We start from the raw sequence: 17,266 nt of genomic DNA on the forward strand, positions 1-17,266 counted from the left end.
CGGTGATATGTTTCCTTTACAAAACTGTTATGTTCCAAAAGAAAGTACATGTCGAAGACAATATAGTCAAACTATGGTGTTATTTGTTGCATGATACATCAAATAACCGATAAAAAGAAACCAGTCAAGACGGCACAAAATATTAAATGTTTAAGCTGTTGAAACGAAAATAATAGAGTTATATAATAATACACAAAATATGAAAATGTGTAATAACACATGACTGATTATACATTATTAATCATGGAATACTTCTTTATACACCATATTTGCTGTATAAACCTCATCACCTTTTGAATTTTCGTTAGACTTCACTAATACTTTTGTATTGTAACGTGAAACCCCTTTGGACAATGCAACATAAAGTTGTCTATGCGAGAATATTGGGTCTGGAAAATAGATACCTACATTTGGAATGGTTTGTCCCTGACCTTTATTGATTGTCATTGCAAAACACAATCGAGTAGGAAATTATTTCTTCTTCAACTTGAATGGCAACATGTCATCATTAGATGAACATAAAGGAATCTTAGGCAAAAATATCATTTTTCCAGCATGTTGACCAACAGCTATTTCTGCATCAATGGCATTTTGTTAAAAGCTTTTGCATATCAATCGGGTGCCATTACACAATCCATTTGTTGGGTCAATATTCCGTAAAAGTATCATCGGGCATCCAACTTTTAATCGAAGGTAATGCGTAGGTGAACCACTAACACTGATCGAGTTCAAGAATTCCAACGGATAGAAGCCATTTTTATCATCTATTGATTCATCGACACTATAGTAAATTCTCTCTTCTCTGTGAAATCGATCAATCATGTAATCGTTAATCGCATCGACACTATCATTTTTTGTGGATAATATTGCCCACGATATGATATAATCTGATTCAGACCTATTGAATTCCAAGGAGGGAAACACTGCATCAATCAAAGAATCCAATGATTTTTCTTTATCAGTGTATGGAATGACCATATCATTAGGGATGCGAATAAAGCTTTCGTCCACTGTTTCTTCAACTCCATCACCAACCCGTAATAAAAAGTTTGAGAACCATGGATCAGTAAGTGCTCACATATATATTGTTAACCGCAACTTTATAATCAACGACCAAAGAGGCGACATTCGTAGGCTAGAGTCTACAATTTGTGCCCGTGTCCCACGTCTTACGACTGGCAATACTTGTCTGAAATCGCCTCCCAGAACCATTATCTTTCCACCAAAAGGGAGTGCCACCCCAGTGATATCTTGCATTGTCCGATCAAACGCCTCCACCACATGTCGCTTTGCCATCGATGCTTCATCCCATATGATTATTTTTGCAAGCCGAAGTAGTTAAGCGGCATCGCTTTATTTTTGGATTTTACAGAATGACTTATTATATGGAGTTAGAGGAAGTTTGAAACGTGAGTGAGCTGTTCTCCCCCAGGCATGTTATTAGCCGCAACACCCGATAAAGCTGTGGCGAGTGCAATATGACCAAGTTTGCGTATATTAGCAAGTAAAGCTATGTACATATATGTTTTTCCTGTTCCGCTAGAACCATCTATGAAGAACACTCCTATACAATCAGTACACACATGCCTCATGATCTCATCCTACGCATATTTTTGTTCAGAATTGAGAAACTCTTTGGCACGCAAATGGTCACCTTTCACAACTATAGAGCATTCTTCTTGCACCTCGCGAAAAACTTCAGATCGTAAGTTCAAATCAGTGTTTACGGTCAGAAGATCAAAGTTATCAAGCTTGTTACCCATAGATTATAGGAATATGGTGATGCCTGTGAGGACCATATTTTGTACTCATTCAACATTGTCATATTGTCTCCTATAATCTTCTGAGAGAGAATTGTAGTGGGCATTCCATAACTTACGAACATCTCCAGGATCACAAAAAACTAATATTGTTGCAAACAACATTCTGAGAGCATTTGGAAATTGAAATAAGGAGGCCTTTGCAAGACATTACGATAAACTATCATCTGTCTCTATTAACCCTCTTTCAAGAGCCCCTTTTCGAAATGTGGGATGTATTACGTTATTAACTGTGTAGAGATCTTCAAAACATGTAGGTCCCCTAAAATGACATAATAACACGCGTAGATAGTATCGCTCACCTTCAGCAGCATTTCCAGAAACCAAAAGACCTATTGCTAGTGATAGTTTTCGAGGATTCCATAGATGCTATTCTTTATTCAATGTGAAGTGTTTGGGAAAATCTTTGTATACATATTGTCTTGCATTAAGGTTATCTTTATTCATCTTGAAAAATGCAGTCAACATTGATCTCTTATCTCTCTCCCTCTCAACAACTGATATCATTGTATCATTATCAGTGAACCTAACCAACTGTTGGTTTGGTAGATGCAATTGCAAAATGATCACATTAGGGTAGATTTGATTAAGAGAAAAACAGAAAATTCGCCATACTGCTTCTGGAGTGGAGACGTAACGTACATCCTGAAAACGTTTTATATCATTGATAACAACAGCTTGTGCATCTGGATCAATATGGATAAGTTGCTTGTCATGACCCTTGTAAATATACTTAAAGACGTATTTCACTGATGTTATACTTGAGCAGACCTCAACATTTAGATGGTCGATGATCAACAACTTTGGGTTATATCGGACAACCCATCTATTATCCATCATAATACCTTGTTTATTCACAACAATTCCATTATCTCTCATTCGATAAACCAGATATGCATCCTTTCCTTGAGTTGTGGTTTCGTTGAATTGTCGAGGGTATCTAAAACGATAGCTTGGTGGATCGCCTTGCATACAAGGAATTTTTTCGTTTAATATACCACAAGGACCATGTATCATGTTTGATTTGACCAGATCGTGTAGTACATGATACTTTGTCGGGTTTGGAATTTTGGCGCACACATACTTGTCATAATGGTTTGCATTGGTGAGCTTCCATTCAGGTGTCATTATTAAGAGAAAATGCATATGTGGTAAACCACGTTTCTGGAACTCTATTACATAAACATATCCACTCACCAAACCAAGGAGGTGCCTCTTCAAGAGTTGTTCCTTAAGGTCATGTAACTTAGCACAAAAAACTCTTGCAACCAGATCTGGTCTATCTTGAGTTGTCTACCAATGAAGTAACCCGTTTTGGATTCCAGGCCAATTCGGATTGCACGTTATTGTAAGGAATATATCAGGTTTCCCTCCATCTTGAACTAAAGCCATAGCATCAAGAAATCGTCGTCGCATGTCACAAGGACCTCCGATGAAACTTGTTGGCAAAACAACACGTTGCCCAATCATACTTGGTTGAACCTCACGGGCATTGACACAATCCACAACACCTTGGTATAGCTCCGCTCGTATTGTAGATTGGTTTTTTCTACAAAATTCCAAACGCGAAGTCTCAATCTTGATGTAGATATCTACCACAAATTGTTGTAATAATCTCCCTCTTAACATAATTACGTTCAAGTTTGATCAAATCTGCAACTTGTAATAGTAGTACTCCCGCATAGTTACAGTTTTCCTACCCGTTCTTATATCAGTATCTACATAATGGTGATATTGAAAAAATTATATCAATGTATACATTTGTAAAATTTAACGATATTAAAAATGTGGCTATGCGTACCTTCTAGATCTTCATCAAAGTTTTGGTCGTCATTAACCATCTCATTGAATGAAACCCCTTGTCTTAGTATGTTAGAATGTCATCTAGGCTCACCATTTGGAAAGAATAAAGGATAACACAATGGATCATAACATCCCCAATAAGATTGAATTGTTTTTGGTTTGTCGGACCTCCCATAAAGTATAATACTTCTTTTATATGCGGTTATGTTGTCATTACCTTCAATCCAAATACCAGCAACCTGTGAAATTATATTACAGAAAAAAATATGATTAAAACTAGTATGTAATTTGCATGGTTATATTTAATACATGAAACATTTATTTTATTTTAAAAAACATATGTACATAATTAATTTCAAACCTCGGATGTGGTTGGGCGGTTGTACACCCTCTGGTCTAGTTCTACTGGTGTATTTAAAGTGACTCTGTAATTGTCGAGCGGTCCTAGATCAGCAAGGCTATGAAATATTGCAACGTATGGGTTTGTAGCAAGAACGCGAGTCAAAATTTCAACGATTGGTTTAGCAAGATTTTTCCATTGGAGTCTATTTGACATCTCAGCTACAACATCGTAAAAATACAATTGTAAGAACTTAGGTTCATCCTTTTTCCTTGGAACTAACCGATCGATTCTATGGTATATTCCTCCATTCACACAAAAAGTGTATACCCCAGATGTCATATTAGCCATTGATTCATCCACTTCTACGCCCATTGATGCAAATGAAAAGTTGGTGTTGTATGCATGTATATTTTTCTAAACAATTTGCCTAATTTTGCTTCTGTGATGAAAAGATTGTGTAATTCGTCAGGAATAGATGAGTCTGCCAACTTTGTCTTTCCACTCATGCAACAAAAGCCAACATATTCAAATTGTAGTCGTTTAGCCCCACAATATCCGCATATGTCATTGAACATCACCACACGAAGTTTTTTACGGATACCGGCAAAAACAAAAGCATATGGATCCTCCGGGACACTACCATCTTGTATCGATGGAGTGGCATTGCCATGGATACAACCTTGTGGATCTGTAGACATTTGATTCAAATAAAATATATAAATATAAGACTACTTGAATTACTTAGTTGAAGTATTAAGAAATAAATAAATACTAACTTATTGATGTCAAAATTTGACTTATCAATTCATCTTGTACCGGCAGATTGACATTGCCCTCAATATAACTTTGTACACCTTAAAATTTTTGATAAAATATTACAGGTATTAATAGAAATTATTTACAAAATAATATTATTTTTATTCTTTAGTTAAATGTAATATAACTAAAATTAAAATAATTAAACAAGATTATTAGCCAATATATATGATATTTTTCGGTAAAAATCAAATACTAACATATTGATGTTGAAATTTGGGTTATCAATTCATCATGTGGAGGTAGTATTACGTCAGGCTAACTTTGAATACCTACGTATAAACAAAAATATTTCATTAAGAATGTAAACTATGGCATGACTCAAATACTCCGTAAAAGATTTTGGTTAAATGTAATGTTGTACAATTTAGAGATTCATTTGATAACTTCGGACATAGTTGGGTTGCTATTTCTATACCTAGTTTTCTTATGTTTTGTTCCGTCTGCGTTGATAAGGGTTTCTATTATAAATCAACTTTCTTTGACCAAAATCCAATACACATGTAGGAGATGCATTGGTAATATCCATCAGACTCCTATTTACTGTAGGCACATTTGATAAATATATTGCGTTTTGACTATTTCCTTCCCCATTAGTTATTCGTCTCATTTTGTTTTTCTTCTTTCGTCGTTCGTAACATGACTTGTTATATGCTTTTTTTTGTGCAACATGTTTTATATGATAAATGTATAACGATGAAATACTAATCACGATTTCAAATATGAAACATACCTTTTGTATTTTGTGCATCAATTTGGATAACATTATTATGTTTATTCTCTTTACCGTTAAACCTCATTGCAAACTGAACAACCCACAAAAAATATATACTTTATTTTTTTCAAAACAAATTCAAAAAGGACGATTATTCAAATATGAAATTTATTACTATATTAATTGTTCATTGATTCATTGATTGACTTGAACTAATACATACGCTATATGAGATCATTATATGAAATTTTTGTAATTCAAAAAGGACGATTATTCATACTAATCACGATTATTCATATATGAAATTTGTATAATTGATAGCTTTAGGTTTTTTGGACTTGCATATTATTATTATTACGATAATAATTGGAACTAGATGAGTGACCCCGCATTGCGGGGTCCGGATGTATGAACTTTTTTTGGTCGATTGTTTATAAAATGTTGTTTCGACATGTGGGAAATCTGGACTGAACGTGTTTGTTGATATTCATTGGCAAGAGTAATAAGTAATTAAAAAGCAATAAAGAATGAAAGTGTTTTTTTCTGTTATAAGTAAAGAAAATAACAATGTACTTTGTTAATGGAGATTTTATATTTCATAAATAGCAATGTAATTGCAAAGGTCGTTTTTTCCTTAAAAAACCAACCTTTTCCTAATTTTTGAACATATATATGTTCAAAAATTAGGAAAAGGTTGGTTTTTTTAAGGAAAAAACGACCTTTGCAATTACATTGCTATTTATGAAATATAAAATCTCCATTAACAAAAAAATGAATAGCATTGTAGTTGTATTCAATGGCGGAGTTTTGGTAACAACCATGAAAGGACCAAATTTCCCTTTTTCCCATAACATGATGAATTCAGAGAGTTACACCTTTCTATGGATAGAAGCAGCCTGCAAATGAGCTATCATTTACACAAATCCATAATACCCCTATGACCTCTCCAGCAAAATGGTGAACTTTAAAAGTTTGTTTTTCTAATATGCGTTCACCACCTATTACTTACACCTGCACCAACATAATGGAATTGGTTGTGGAATGCATCTTATCACTGAAACAATAGAATTAGTAACAAACAACACAATGTATTTTGATTGCTAGAAGCAGAAAAATCTTCAAAAGGAAGATATGTGATAGAAGAATAGTAACAAAAACTTGTTAATATTGACATTCTTCTGTGGAAGAAATTCATAGACTTTCAAGTACATGGCTGCAGCAATGACCATAGTATTAAAGTCTAGAGCTTTTTGGACTTCATCAAGTTACTTCTTGGTTATTTTATAACGAATCACTCGGTTTCCTGTAACAATAATATAATATATGTATAAATAATTTTCAACGGTTTTGATTTTTATCTAGAAAGCAAACTAATTAATTACCTAGCGTACGGCTACTTGAGGTTTCAATAAACTCTTATTTGGTCATTTTATCCATTAATTTATGAACTTTGGTTAACCTCAACACCAAGTTTGGTCTAAAGTTTAGGAATATAAATGTAGCCCATTGTAATAGCATGAAAGAGTGTCATCATGTATATTTGACCTTTCAAACATTGTTACTCAACAAGTCAACAGAAACTGAAAAAACACACACATTCAAATCATTTAAAAGCAAAATCCCAAAACCAAGGTTTTGAAAACCGGACCGGAGACCAAATCGTACGGTTCGATGGTTAACTGGTCCAACCAATTGGACCGGTCTCAAAAATCGGAACAATCGAATGATATCATAATTACATTATTATTATTTTTAATTATATAAAAAGTAAAAAAATAATTGAAAAAAAAAACTATATATTTTTTAAAATTCCCGGTTTTACCAGTTTTAACAGTTCAACCGGACCTATTTTGACCAGTTCACAACACAAATGGTTTCTTGGCCTCGAAGAACCGGATATGGATATGAACCGGCGGTCCAATTTTCAAAAAAAGGCCCAAAACACAATCAACATCTCTCTTTTTTGTGGGTGTTTCACTATTTTGCAAGATGAAAAACCGAAGAAAATGTAAACAGGTGCATCATTCAGACATTTCGTTGTTACAAGAAGTAAATGCTAAAGACCCAACAAATAAAAAAACAATAGTGTATTCTTCATGTGAAAGGTTGATAACTTGTGCTCCAATTTCTCAAAAACTAATATTTAGATTTGACAAATCTTTAAGAAATCTATGAAAAAAAATCAACCAATCCTTATAAAAGCATTCTAGGCATAATCTGAGGCTTAGCCCCATTTATGCACCTGAACTTCAAATATATATTGAACAACCAACATATCAGATGGTATGCACTCTCTAAATCCATAATGTACCAAAATTACATGCCTTGCATGCAGCCAAAATAGCAATCCAAATTTTAAAGAAAACAAAGAAGTAAATAATCATAATTGTATTGACAAGAAAGAGATGAAGATAAAACACAAAAGAAATGTATTTATTTTTACCATAAGTGAAACCATTAGCCTTTTCTTGGACAATTTTCTTACCTGTAGGAATTGTTCCATCAGTCATTATATCAAGTCTGTCTAACTGGTGAGCATTTAGCATATTCATGGAAACCCTTATATCTGCACAATACAATTTCAAATATGAAACTATGATAGAATGAAATGTATCATAGACCTTTAAAAAGAATTTTTTTTTCTTTACATCACAATCATTTGAATACTTGTATACCACTGTATGTAAATGCTCATCTACAAACAAAATAGTGGCCCCATCAATGATTCTTCGGGTCAATCTCCTGCAAAAAGAAATATGAGGTTGGATATGAAAACTACAAACAAAAATATGAGTTTTTGCAACATAAAAGAACCACTTACCTGGTTAGGACCAACAGGATAGGTGCACATTGTGTACTTGTCATTAACATTTGCAATCCTAAGAAGCTTTTCAGACTCCCCTGCATCTCTTTTTCCAACGGCTACAATTGTGTCTTGCCTAATTTCCATGGGAAACACTGAGTAACCCTCATAGTTAATGTGCTCTCCGATCAAATTCACACTTTCTTGATTCCAAAAACAATATTGAAAAAGTTCAATGTCATGAAAAAGAATACAAAAACACCATAAGCACTTGAACATGCATCTGAACTGAATAACAAATGTGAACTGAACATGATCATAAAGATTAGAACTTTGCTATCATCATAGTCAATGTTAACATGTATATGTGTAACTAATTATTATGATTAGATTTCTGTTCTTTCTCTTCTTTGTTGGTCGGATGCGGTCATGTTGAGGACAGGGACGTGTAAGATTTTCGATGCTGTTGTTATGACAACGTTTTGGTGCATTTGGAATTTCAGAAATGCTACCATATTTGGAACGGTTCACCCTCAAAAAGCTTTGCTTTTTGACGATGTTGTTGATAAGGCTTTCTTTTGGATTTCGAATAGATGTAATAAAGCTTACTTAGATTGGCTTCAAAACCCTTCTTCTATTTTCATGTAATTGTTTGTTCTAGCTCCTTGCTAGTTTAATAAAATTTTGCCGTTCAAAAAATAAAAAAAAACTTATTATCATCACAAAAATTTGTAATGTGACTATATACATAGTTTAGGAAGAGGATACTTCAAGAAATTTTTATAAACTGTAAAAGACTTTGGTCCCAAGAAAATAAGGGATTTGGTGGACCAAATATGATAGCATGAAATTTTTTGAATATGACAGATAGGTAATCAGATCGTGTTCAAAGAAAGAGATGGATCAACTTTTTGTGTCAAACTTGAAGGCACTTTTAGAATTCACAATCATTATGGATCTCGTTTCACATGTTATGACTGCAGACATTCTAAAATTTAAGTAGTTGCAACAAACTTCAATGTAGCCAACAATTTTTCCTGAAATCGCTCAAGTGATTCAGATTAATTCGGAACAGTAACTCCATGGTAGATTAACCCCGGTAAAAGTAACTCCATGAAGAATACCTGGTCAGGTACTGTTCCTAAGCATTGTCCTTTTTTAATATATATATATATATATATATATATATATATATATATATATATATATATATATATATATATATATATATATATATTAATTGGTATCATTTCGTTGGTAACATTATTATGTTTAGTTTCCTTGTCATCAAACCTCATTGAAAAATGTACAAATGACCATACAATAATAAATATTTTAAATTTTTTCGTAAAAGACGATTATTCATATACGGCGTTCATTACTATAGTATATGAATTGACCATTGATTGAGTTTACCTAGCATATACACTATATGAGATTTATTGTTACATGAAATATGTAACATTGTCTACTTTAGTTTTTAATTTTTTTGAAGTTAAATATTATGATAACGATAGTAATTTTTAATTGATATCACTTGGTTGGTAAATTATGTATGTGCATATGGGTTGATTTGTATTTGGATAATATATAGATAGTATTGCTTCATAGTTTCTTTATTTAGTATAATTATGAGAAGCACGTAATGAAATATAATCATAACAAATAAAAACACTACATTAACATATGAAACGTAGTCAAAATCATAAGAGGAGAGTTAAAAACTTAAAAATAATAAAAGTTCAAATGTGTTAAAACCATAAATTTTAAAAGTCTTGCAACCAAATATAAAGTACTGGAAATTAAATAGTGTTATCATCCATGTATTCCTCTAATCCAATCAACTTCATCCATTACTGGTTCGACCTCAAAGTCACTTAAAGAATTAGAAACCAAAACATTACCTGGAAATTAAATAGTGTTCAATAATATCTTCCAAGTAATGTTATCATCCATGTATTCCTCTAATCCAATCAGCTTCATCCATTACTGGTTCGACCTCAAAGTCACTTAAAGAATTAGAAACCAAAACATTACCTGGAAAAATATAGAATAGGTAATATACATTCTCTAATATATAAGATAATAGTAATGATATAATTTATAAAATTAAACTTTAAATCAAAGTCTGAGATATTTTTATTGGAATATGACTTACCCTCCAAGGTTGGAATCATTGTATGGATTGTTTTGATATTATAAAGTATGTTGAGGAGAATTAACAGCTTTGTAAGTATTGGTTAATGAGCTCAAGAAACTAATTGCAACAAACCAATGTTTGCAAGATTAGTGCTATCTTCTTGGTTTCAACAAGTTAATTTTTTATTTATTAGTGAATGAGATTTTGTTAATAAAGTAATACTATAATCGGTAGACTATTTCATCATATAATACTTCAATAGGAGATAATGTAAAGGAAAATACACATACCTATTTGGTTTTGATGAATCTGATAGAGTAGATGGTGTTTGTGAAGTCGATAGAACAAATGTCGTTTATGCATGTACAAAGTAACACATAGTCAGTGTAAATGGTGTATAATCGAGAAAGTAAAAAAATTGTAATTAAGAAAACATACGTAGTAGCAGACTGTAGAACCGATGAAGCCTTCTTATCTCTTAAATCTGAATTACATAATACGTTTGCAATTGGCGACTATGGTGCATATACTATGTATATATACATATGTTTAATGTTTGTTATGAAAGGATTATATATAGTTTATACTTATCTGCATCTATATTTATAATAAAGTTTAAAAATTTGTAATCCATTTGGATATACTTTTATCTTATTAGCTGATAAGTATTCAAAATTATACAGGGAAACCAAAAAAAGTCTTTTTGTTTGTGATTTGGTTTTACTTATAATTAAGTTTTAATTATTATTTTTGTAGATTCTTAAAAAAAGAAAATAGTGATTGCATGTAAAAACGTATAAAATTCTCTTCCTTTTTCCTTGTTTCAAATAATATACATGTCTAAATGTACGAACAAGCCTTCTTCGCTTTGTATGATCTTGTGCAACAGTTATGACAGTAGACACAAATGGATATAGTGGATATCCATTAGCAAAATCGCTTGCCAACATAGTAAAAATTGTGGCATGGTTTATCATAACCGCCTTATCACTGGTGCAGATTTTGTATTGTTGGTACATCGGGTTATCCAAATAGTATTCATCAACTTGGAAATGTTGAACATATAATACATTTCCTTTCAGATTCATGTTACGATATCCGACCAAATGGCGAGGGATGATTGCTAACATTTTTTCTCTCTGGTGTAAATAAGAAAATGGTAATGATGGATATTTTAATTGGAAAATAACCTTACCTGCCAATCTATCATCCACATGAGCATCCTATTGTTTTCCATGTCCTCCTAAACACACAATACTCTAACACTCGTAATGTTCCACCATTCATATATTTGCCCCAAAGCAAAAAATTCATGAACAGTAGTATGATAAATATCCATTTCAACTGGCAAAATATTGCATTTAATCATTCCTATATCGGATGGTTATTCTAACACATATTGCTTTTAATATGAGATAAACTAAACATACTTTCACACCCCCAAACCGGAACGACGGAAACATTCGGGGGCGGATGACGTCATGTATAGTATCACAACAATTGAATAATAGTAATCAAAGCAACAACAACCATTATATTAATAGTATAATGTTTCCATTACATTCGAATCATACACGATTGACTCCAAAAGTAAATAACAAGTAAAGACTCGACATTACTATGCTCCTTCTTCTTGAATCCGGTGCGTGTACTTGTCTACTAATGTCCTGAGAATACAAGTAGGTTTTGAAAGAGTATCAGCATTAAGCTGGTGAGTTCATAAGCGTTTTGTTTTAGAAAACAGGTTATTTGTTCTTTCGAAAAGTGCATTGTGTTTCTCCAGAAAACCTTATATTTTCTGATGTAATGAATGTTAAGTAAAAATGATTCTTACTAGTTCCTCCTGCGAGTACTTAGTGTATACATATCATATACAATCCAGATCGAACAAACAATCGATTGTGTGGTTCTGCCCCAAGCCCACAACCAAACAAGGAACAGGAAATGAGGCGGAGACCATACATTCCACTGGGTGTCGGATCTTCATGTATATAACCCTGAAGTATTCACTAATTACTTACAAAGTTAACAGTATTGGTCCTTTGAAATCGATTGATAATATACCTCAAGAAAATCCAATATTTTCTTATTAAATGCATGATTAAACTCATTCCTTCTATAACTACTTAGTTCATACTAGTTATGTATAAACCAATATTGAAGAGACAGTTAATTGTGTGGATCTGCCCTAAACCCACAACCAAACAAGGAACAGGGAATGAGGCGGAAACCAAACATTCCATAGTCTATCGGATATTCTTCATACGTAACTCGGATGCATAAACTAAGGAATTATAGAATTAATAATGAATATTTGTTAGTTGAATAATAAACCAGTTGTTTGTAAAGTACTGATGTTTATCCTGGAAGATCCTATATTTTCCTTAAGTGTAAGTTATTGAATTATCTGTTCCAAACCAAAGAGTACAAGTACCTCCCATACTTATGTTGTTTAAGCATTGTTCTGTTTGAAAACCCTGGCTACCACTAGTAATGTATAGTATGTCCTGTAAACTAGAAGTATTGTTAATACCATCCTGTGATCACTTAGTACATAAGAGTTATAGAAATCTAGATCGAATAGACAGTCGATTGGGTGATCCTGCCCTAAGCCCACAACCAAACAAGGAACAGGAAATGGGGCGGAGAACACACATCCCACTGCATGTCGGATGTTAATTTCATATTACCCTAGTGTACGTACTAAGTCATCACATAGTTACTAACCCTGTTGACTGTTTGTTAGGTATATTATTACGTGAACGAGTCGTTGTTTCCCCCGTGAGTTCTTATAACCATGCTGATGGACGATAACCAATACGACGTAGTTCAGACGTCGAAAACTGAAATGACGTTTGTCACCCTCGGTTGACTGTAGCTAATAGTCAGTGTGCGGGATTGTCAGTCCCGTATAGATCTATACACAAACTTACGCTCTCCCTCCAGGAGACTCTGGTTACAAGGGGTAGACTTCGCAGAAGACGTGTCTCACACTATAGTTCTCTCAACGAATCCACGAATAATACTATGAAAACCCTTATTTGTTATTAACATGAATCCTTATAAAAATAGTACCTTTTATTTCATAATTCATAAGTTTGTTTCCTTGTTTGAAAACTGTGCTTGTCACGTTTGTATCTTAACATGTTTTGTAAAACTTATTTCAAGTCTAGTAGTAACAATGTTTATCATGTTTAGTAAGTTCTACGTTCAATGTGCTAATGATAGGAAAATATAATAAACAAAATTATATTTTTAAACACAAGATTACTTGTGCTTTTACTTGTATTCCCCCCCCCCCTTAAAACTTAAAAAACCTCGGAAAATATAGGGGTATGAATTCACCTACTTGTGAATGACTTGGATGAATGAAAAAAGTAGGATGCTTGGTATGCTAAGTGAAATCCCGAGCATAATACGATTCTATTAATCACATATTAACATGTATAGGCCTCAAATTAGTGTCTAAAACCACTAAACATCATAGGAAACACCCTTAGGATGTAGGAAACACTAGCAATGAAGTGTTAGAACCAAGAATGAGGGATAAAGAGGAGTTCACAGCCAAACCACCCTGGGTTCACGGCCCAAGATGTGTTCGCGGCCCATAAACACATGAAGGGTTTACGGCCCAAGATGTGTTCACAGACCATCTATGAAGGGTTCACGGCCCCATGAAGGGTTCACGGCCGTGAACTCTTCAAGATCATAAAGATGGTGATGAGTCAATAGATGAATATGAAGCTCTTTACATGAATAAAATGAATAACAAGTGAAAAGGGATTAATTACTTATGTTTGTGGGGGTGAAAAGAGAGCTTTTTGTTGGATGAGTCTTGAGGAGTTTTCGGCCAAGGAGGGAAGAAATGAGGAGTAAATGAAGGAAACATATATATATATATATATATATATATATATATATATATATATATATGGAGAGGGGATCACGGCCTAACATGGGTTCACGGCCATGAACCTAGTTTGCGGCCGTGAACATTCCTAGATGATGTTTCCGGCTCGAATGCATTCCTCTAATCCCTAGCTAACACTTCTCAAACTTCACTCCTTAAGTATACTAGGCTTAGAGACTCTCAAACTGACCCTAATCACAGTAAGACCGAAGCAGAAGCAAGTATGACTTCCTATTGATTGCGTTGACTTACAGATAGAGGTTTCGGGTTGTCACACGTACAATACACATACCTATTGATTCTGATATAGCTTATAGAACAGATGGTTTTATGAAATCGATGGAACAAATGGGTTGATGGAAAAGGTTTGGAAGCCGGCGTCTTAAGTCTGTATATGTACATAATATGTCACACGTTTGTTATGAATGGATGAGATAGATTTAATGTATATCCACAGTTTGTTTAAATTATAATTTGAAAAATCCTAATTAGTTTCGATAGAGTTTAAAGTTATTATCTGATAAGCACTATGATTATAAGGTAAAAGATCAAGTACGCACTCACTTGGTAGGAGCTTTTATGGGGTAAATTAGTGTTATGTTTTTCTAATTAATAATGAAATAAAATGTAAAGATAATTTCGAAATTTAAATGTTGAGTAACATAGACCCTTATAATTAGGGATAGGAATTTAATTTGAGCGTGAAAAAATTGACACGTGGGTAAGCTCTCTACAATAAATAGCTATGTATGCTTCTGTAAAATTCAATATTGACCAGAATATTCCACCTGGGAAGAAGGTATGTTCACGTATTTTTTGTTTTCTCTTTCGATTCATTTGTTATGTTGTAACTAATACTATTTTTAACATAGAAAAACAGCCATAATGTCGAACTTAAGTAACAATAAGGAAAATAAGGAATGTGATCAAGCCATGCTTCAACTTTATATGTACGAGAAACAAGAGAAACAAAAGAAAACAGATTGGGCATTGCTAAACTGGAATTGCGATGAGGTTGTTGATGTTCTAAGTTTTGAAGATGAAAAGTTGGATGATGAAGCTATGGAAATGGCTGATACATCAGATTCAACAAAACCAAAAACATTGTCACCACCACTCAAGAGACCTCGTGTCAAAGTTCAAAGCCAAAATAGATGTTATAGGCTTCGTGATGAGGAAGATGATGAAATTCATGTTGATGTCGGGTAAGATCATTTGTCCTTTGTTTTATAAAGGAACACCAAACACTATTTTTTCCAATTCATTACTATATGTTTAGTTACTTAATTGTTTGTTTTAAACTTATTAATGCCTTCAAGATTATTTTTTCAAGCGTGGTTTGCATATTGTTGCAGCTGAAAACCAGCCATCTCATGGTGATGATGATGCAGTTGTTAACACCTAAGTTTCTTTTAGTAGATGTGTTTTATTAGGCTGGAATTTTAATGGTTTTGTCTTTCCTTGGATTGTTTAAAATAAGTTTGATGTTTTATGGTATTGATTTGTGGAAATTTAATATGCTTTATGATGATTTTGCTAAAGTGGTTGAAGTTAAATGAGTTGGTCAATAAGATCAATTCGTAAATATTTAACTCAAAAAACTAAAGTAATGTTAATAAAGTATCTAAAAGAAAGAAACATCAAAGTGTGATGATGCCATATATTGGACCTTATTGAAACATGTAAGTCATTGTGAACTTTATTGACATGTAATTTTGTTGGTTTATTTAGCCACTCATATGTATTCAACTCAATAAAAATAGATAAATGTACTTTCATATTTTATTACCTAAAAATATCATAGCAAGAAATCGTAATGTAATTTCATTGCTTAAGTGTGATGCTATATTTGTTTCCATTAAGCAAATTTACAATAATCAAAGTAAGATGTTATATTTGTGTACATTAAGCAAATTTACATAAAGTTGTTCTGTTTTGACAGACAACTAAAATTAAAACTGAATACTTTCTACAAGTTTTGAATCCACACTTACAGTTGTTAAAATTTTAAAAAAATACAAACCAATAGTTACAACATAAACTCAGGAATTTTTGAAACAAACCATGTATGAACCAAAAGCCATGATACCTAACTTACAACATAAACCTAACTTTTATTCAGTAACACATTGAGAATCACATGACCAAACATAAAAACTTAATAACATATAACTCTCTACCACCCCTCTATCGTGAACCAAAAACAAAAAATATAGAATTGCAACATGTGTAGGATTACATCCAAGACCTTTAGAATGGAGTTGCAATGTTGTAAGGCCTTGTGACTTGAATAAGGACAAACAAGTTGCAATTATATGAGCTCTAATTATGTTAATGTTTATACTCAAAGCATCATCATAATATATGGTGAAGCAAAAGTTGAAAATCATCAGAAACATGGAATACCTTTATACAAACAACCAAAAAAGCCTCTAAAACTTGAAAAACGGTTAGAAATGTCAAAAAGGTTAAAGTCGAGACACAAGTGGAAAAATTTTGTGCCTTACAAATTCTGTCTTGGTTGACAGAAAACCACAAATCTAAATCACTAAACATATACCATGTTACCATCTAAATTAAAAATCAAAAAATGAAATGTAGACATGCCAAGTATCTAATAACAAGAACCTATTCCAATGAGGAAAATTGATCAATATTGGGCTTAGATTCCAATGTTTTCTAAAATCAATTTAAAAACCCACTCATGTAGTTTGAAAAATAGTTATGCAATAGATCAATATAAGTTTCTTATAAAAAATAAACCAAATAAAAACCAACCAAAATGTATGAAATGAGCATTGTACCATCTCATGGATAGAAGTGAGCTAACTCTTGTGTTGTAGAAGCAATCTTTCCAAGAACTGCATTCATCGTAAGTAGCAACAAAACAAGTTTAAGAATCAAATTTGACCATTA

General features: G+C 32.8%; 1 protein-coding gene across 1 annotated transcript; it reads right to left on the reverse strand.

The window, feature by feature from the left end:
- Positions 1 to 471: 471 nt before the first annotated feature.
- On the reverse strand, positions 472 to 978 carry LOC145157663 (uncharacterized). Its single transcript, XM_079076673.1, has 2 exons — positions 711 to 978; positions 472 to 575 (listed from the first exon to the last, which is right to left on the reverse strand). Exons 1-2 carry the CDS (start codon positions 976 to 978, stop codon positions 472 to 474), a joined length of 372 nt encoding a protein of 123 aa, XP_078932799.1.
- Between the last annotated feature and the right edge of the window lie 16,288 nt (positions 979 to 17,266).

Source organism: Lactuca virosa, chromosome 2 (assembly GCF_052849685.1).
Source record: "Lactuca virosa cultivar CGN04683 chromosome 2, Lactuca_virosa_CGN04683_v6, whole genome shotgun sequence".
In the NCBI taxonomy this organism is placed as follows: Eukaryota; Viridiplantae; Streptophyta; class Magnoliopsida; order Asterales; family Asteraceae; genus Lactuca; species Lactuca virosa.

Excerpts from the sequence above, each read along its gene's own strand:
- LOC145157663 (XM_079076673.1), bottom strand. The coding sequence starts at position 978 with ATGGTCATTCCATACACTGATAAAGAAAAATCATTGGATTCTTTGATT. Across the intron at positions 576-710 it reads GAACTCGATCAGTGTTAGTG|AAATAGCTGTTGGTCAACAT; the intron begins GTTCACCTACGC and ends CCATTGATGCAG.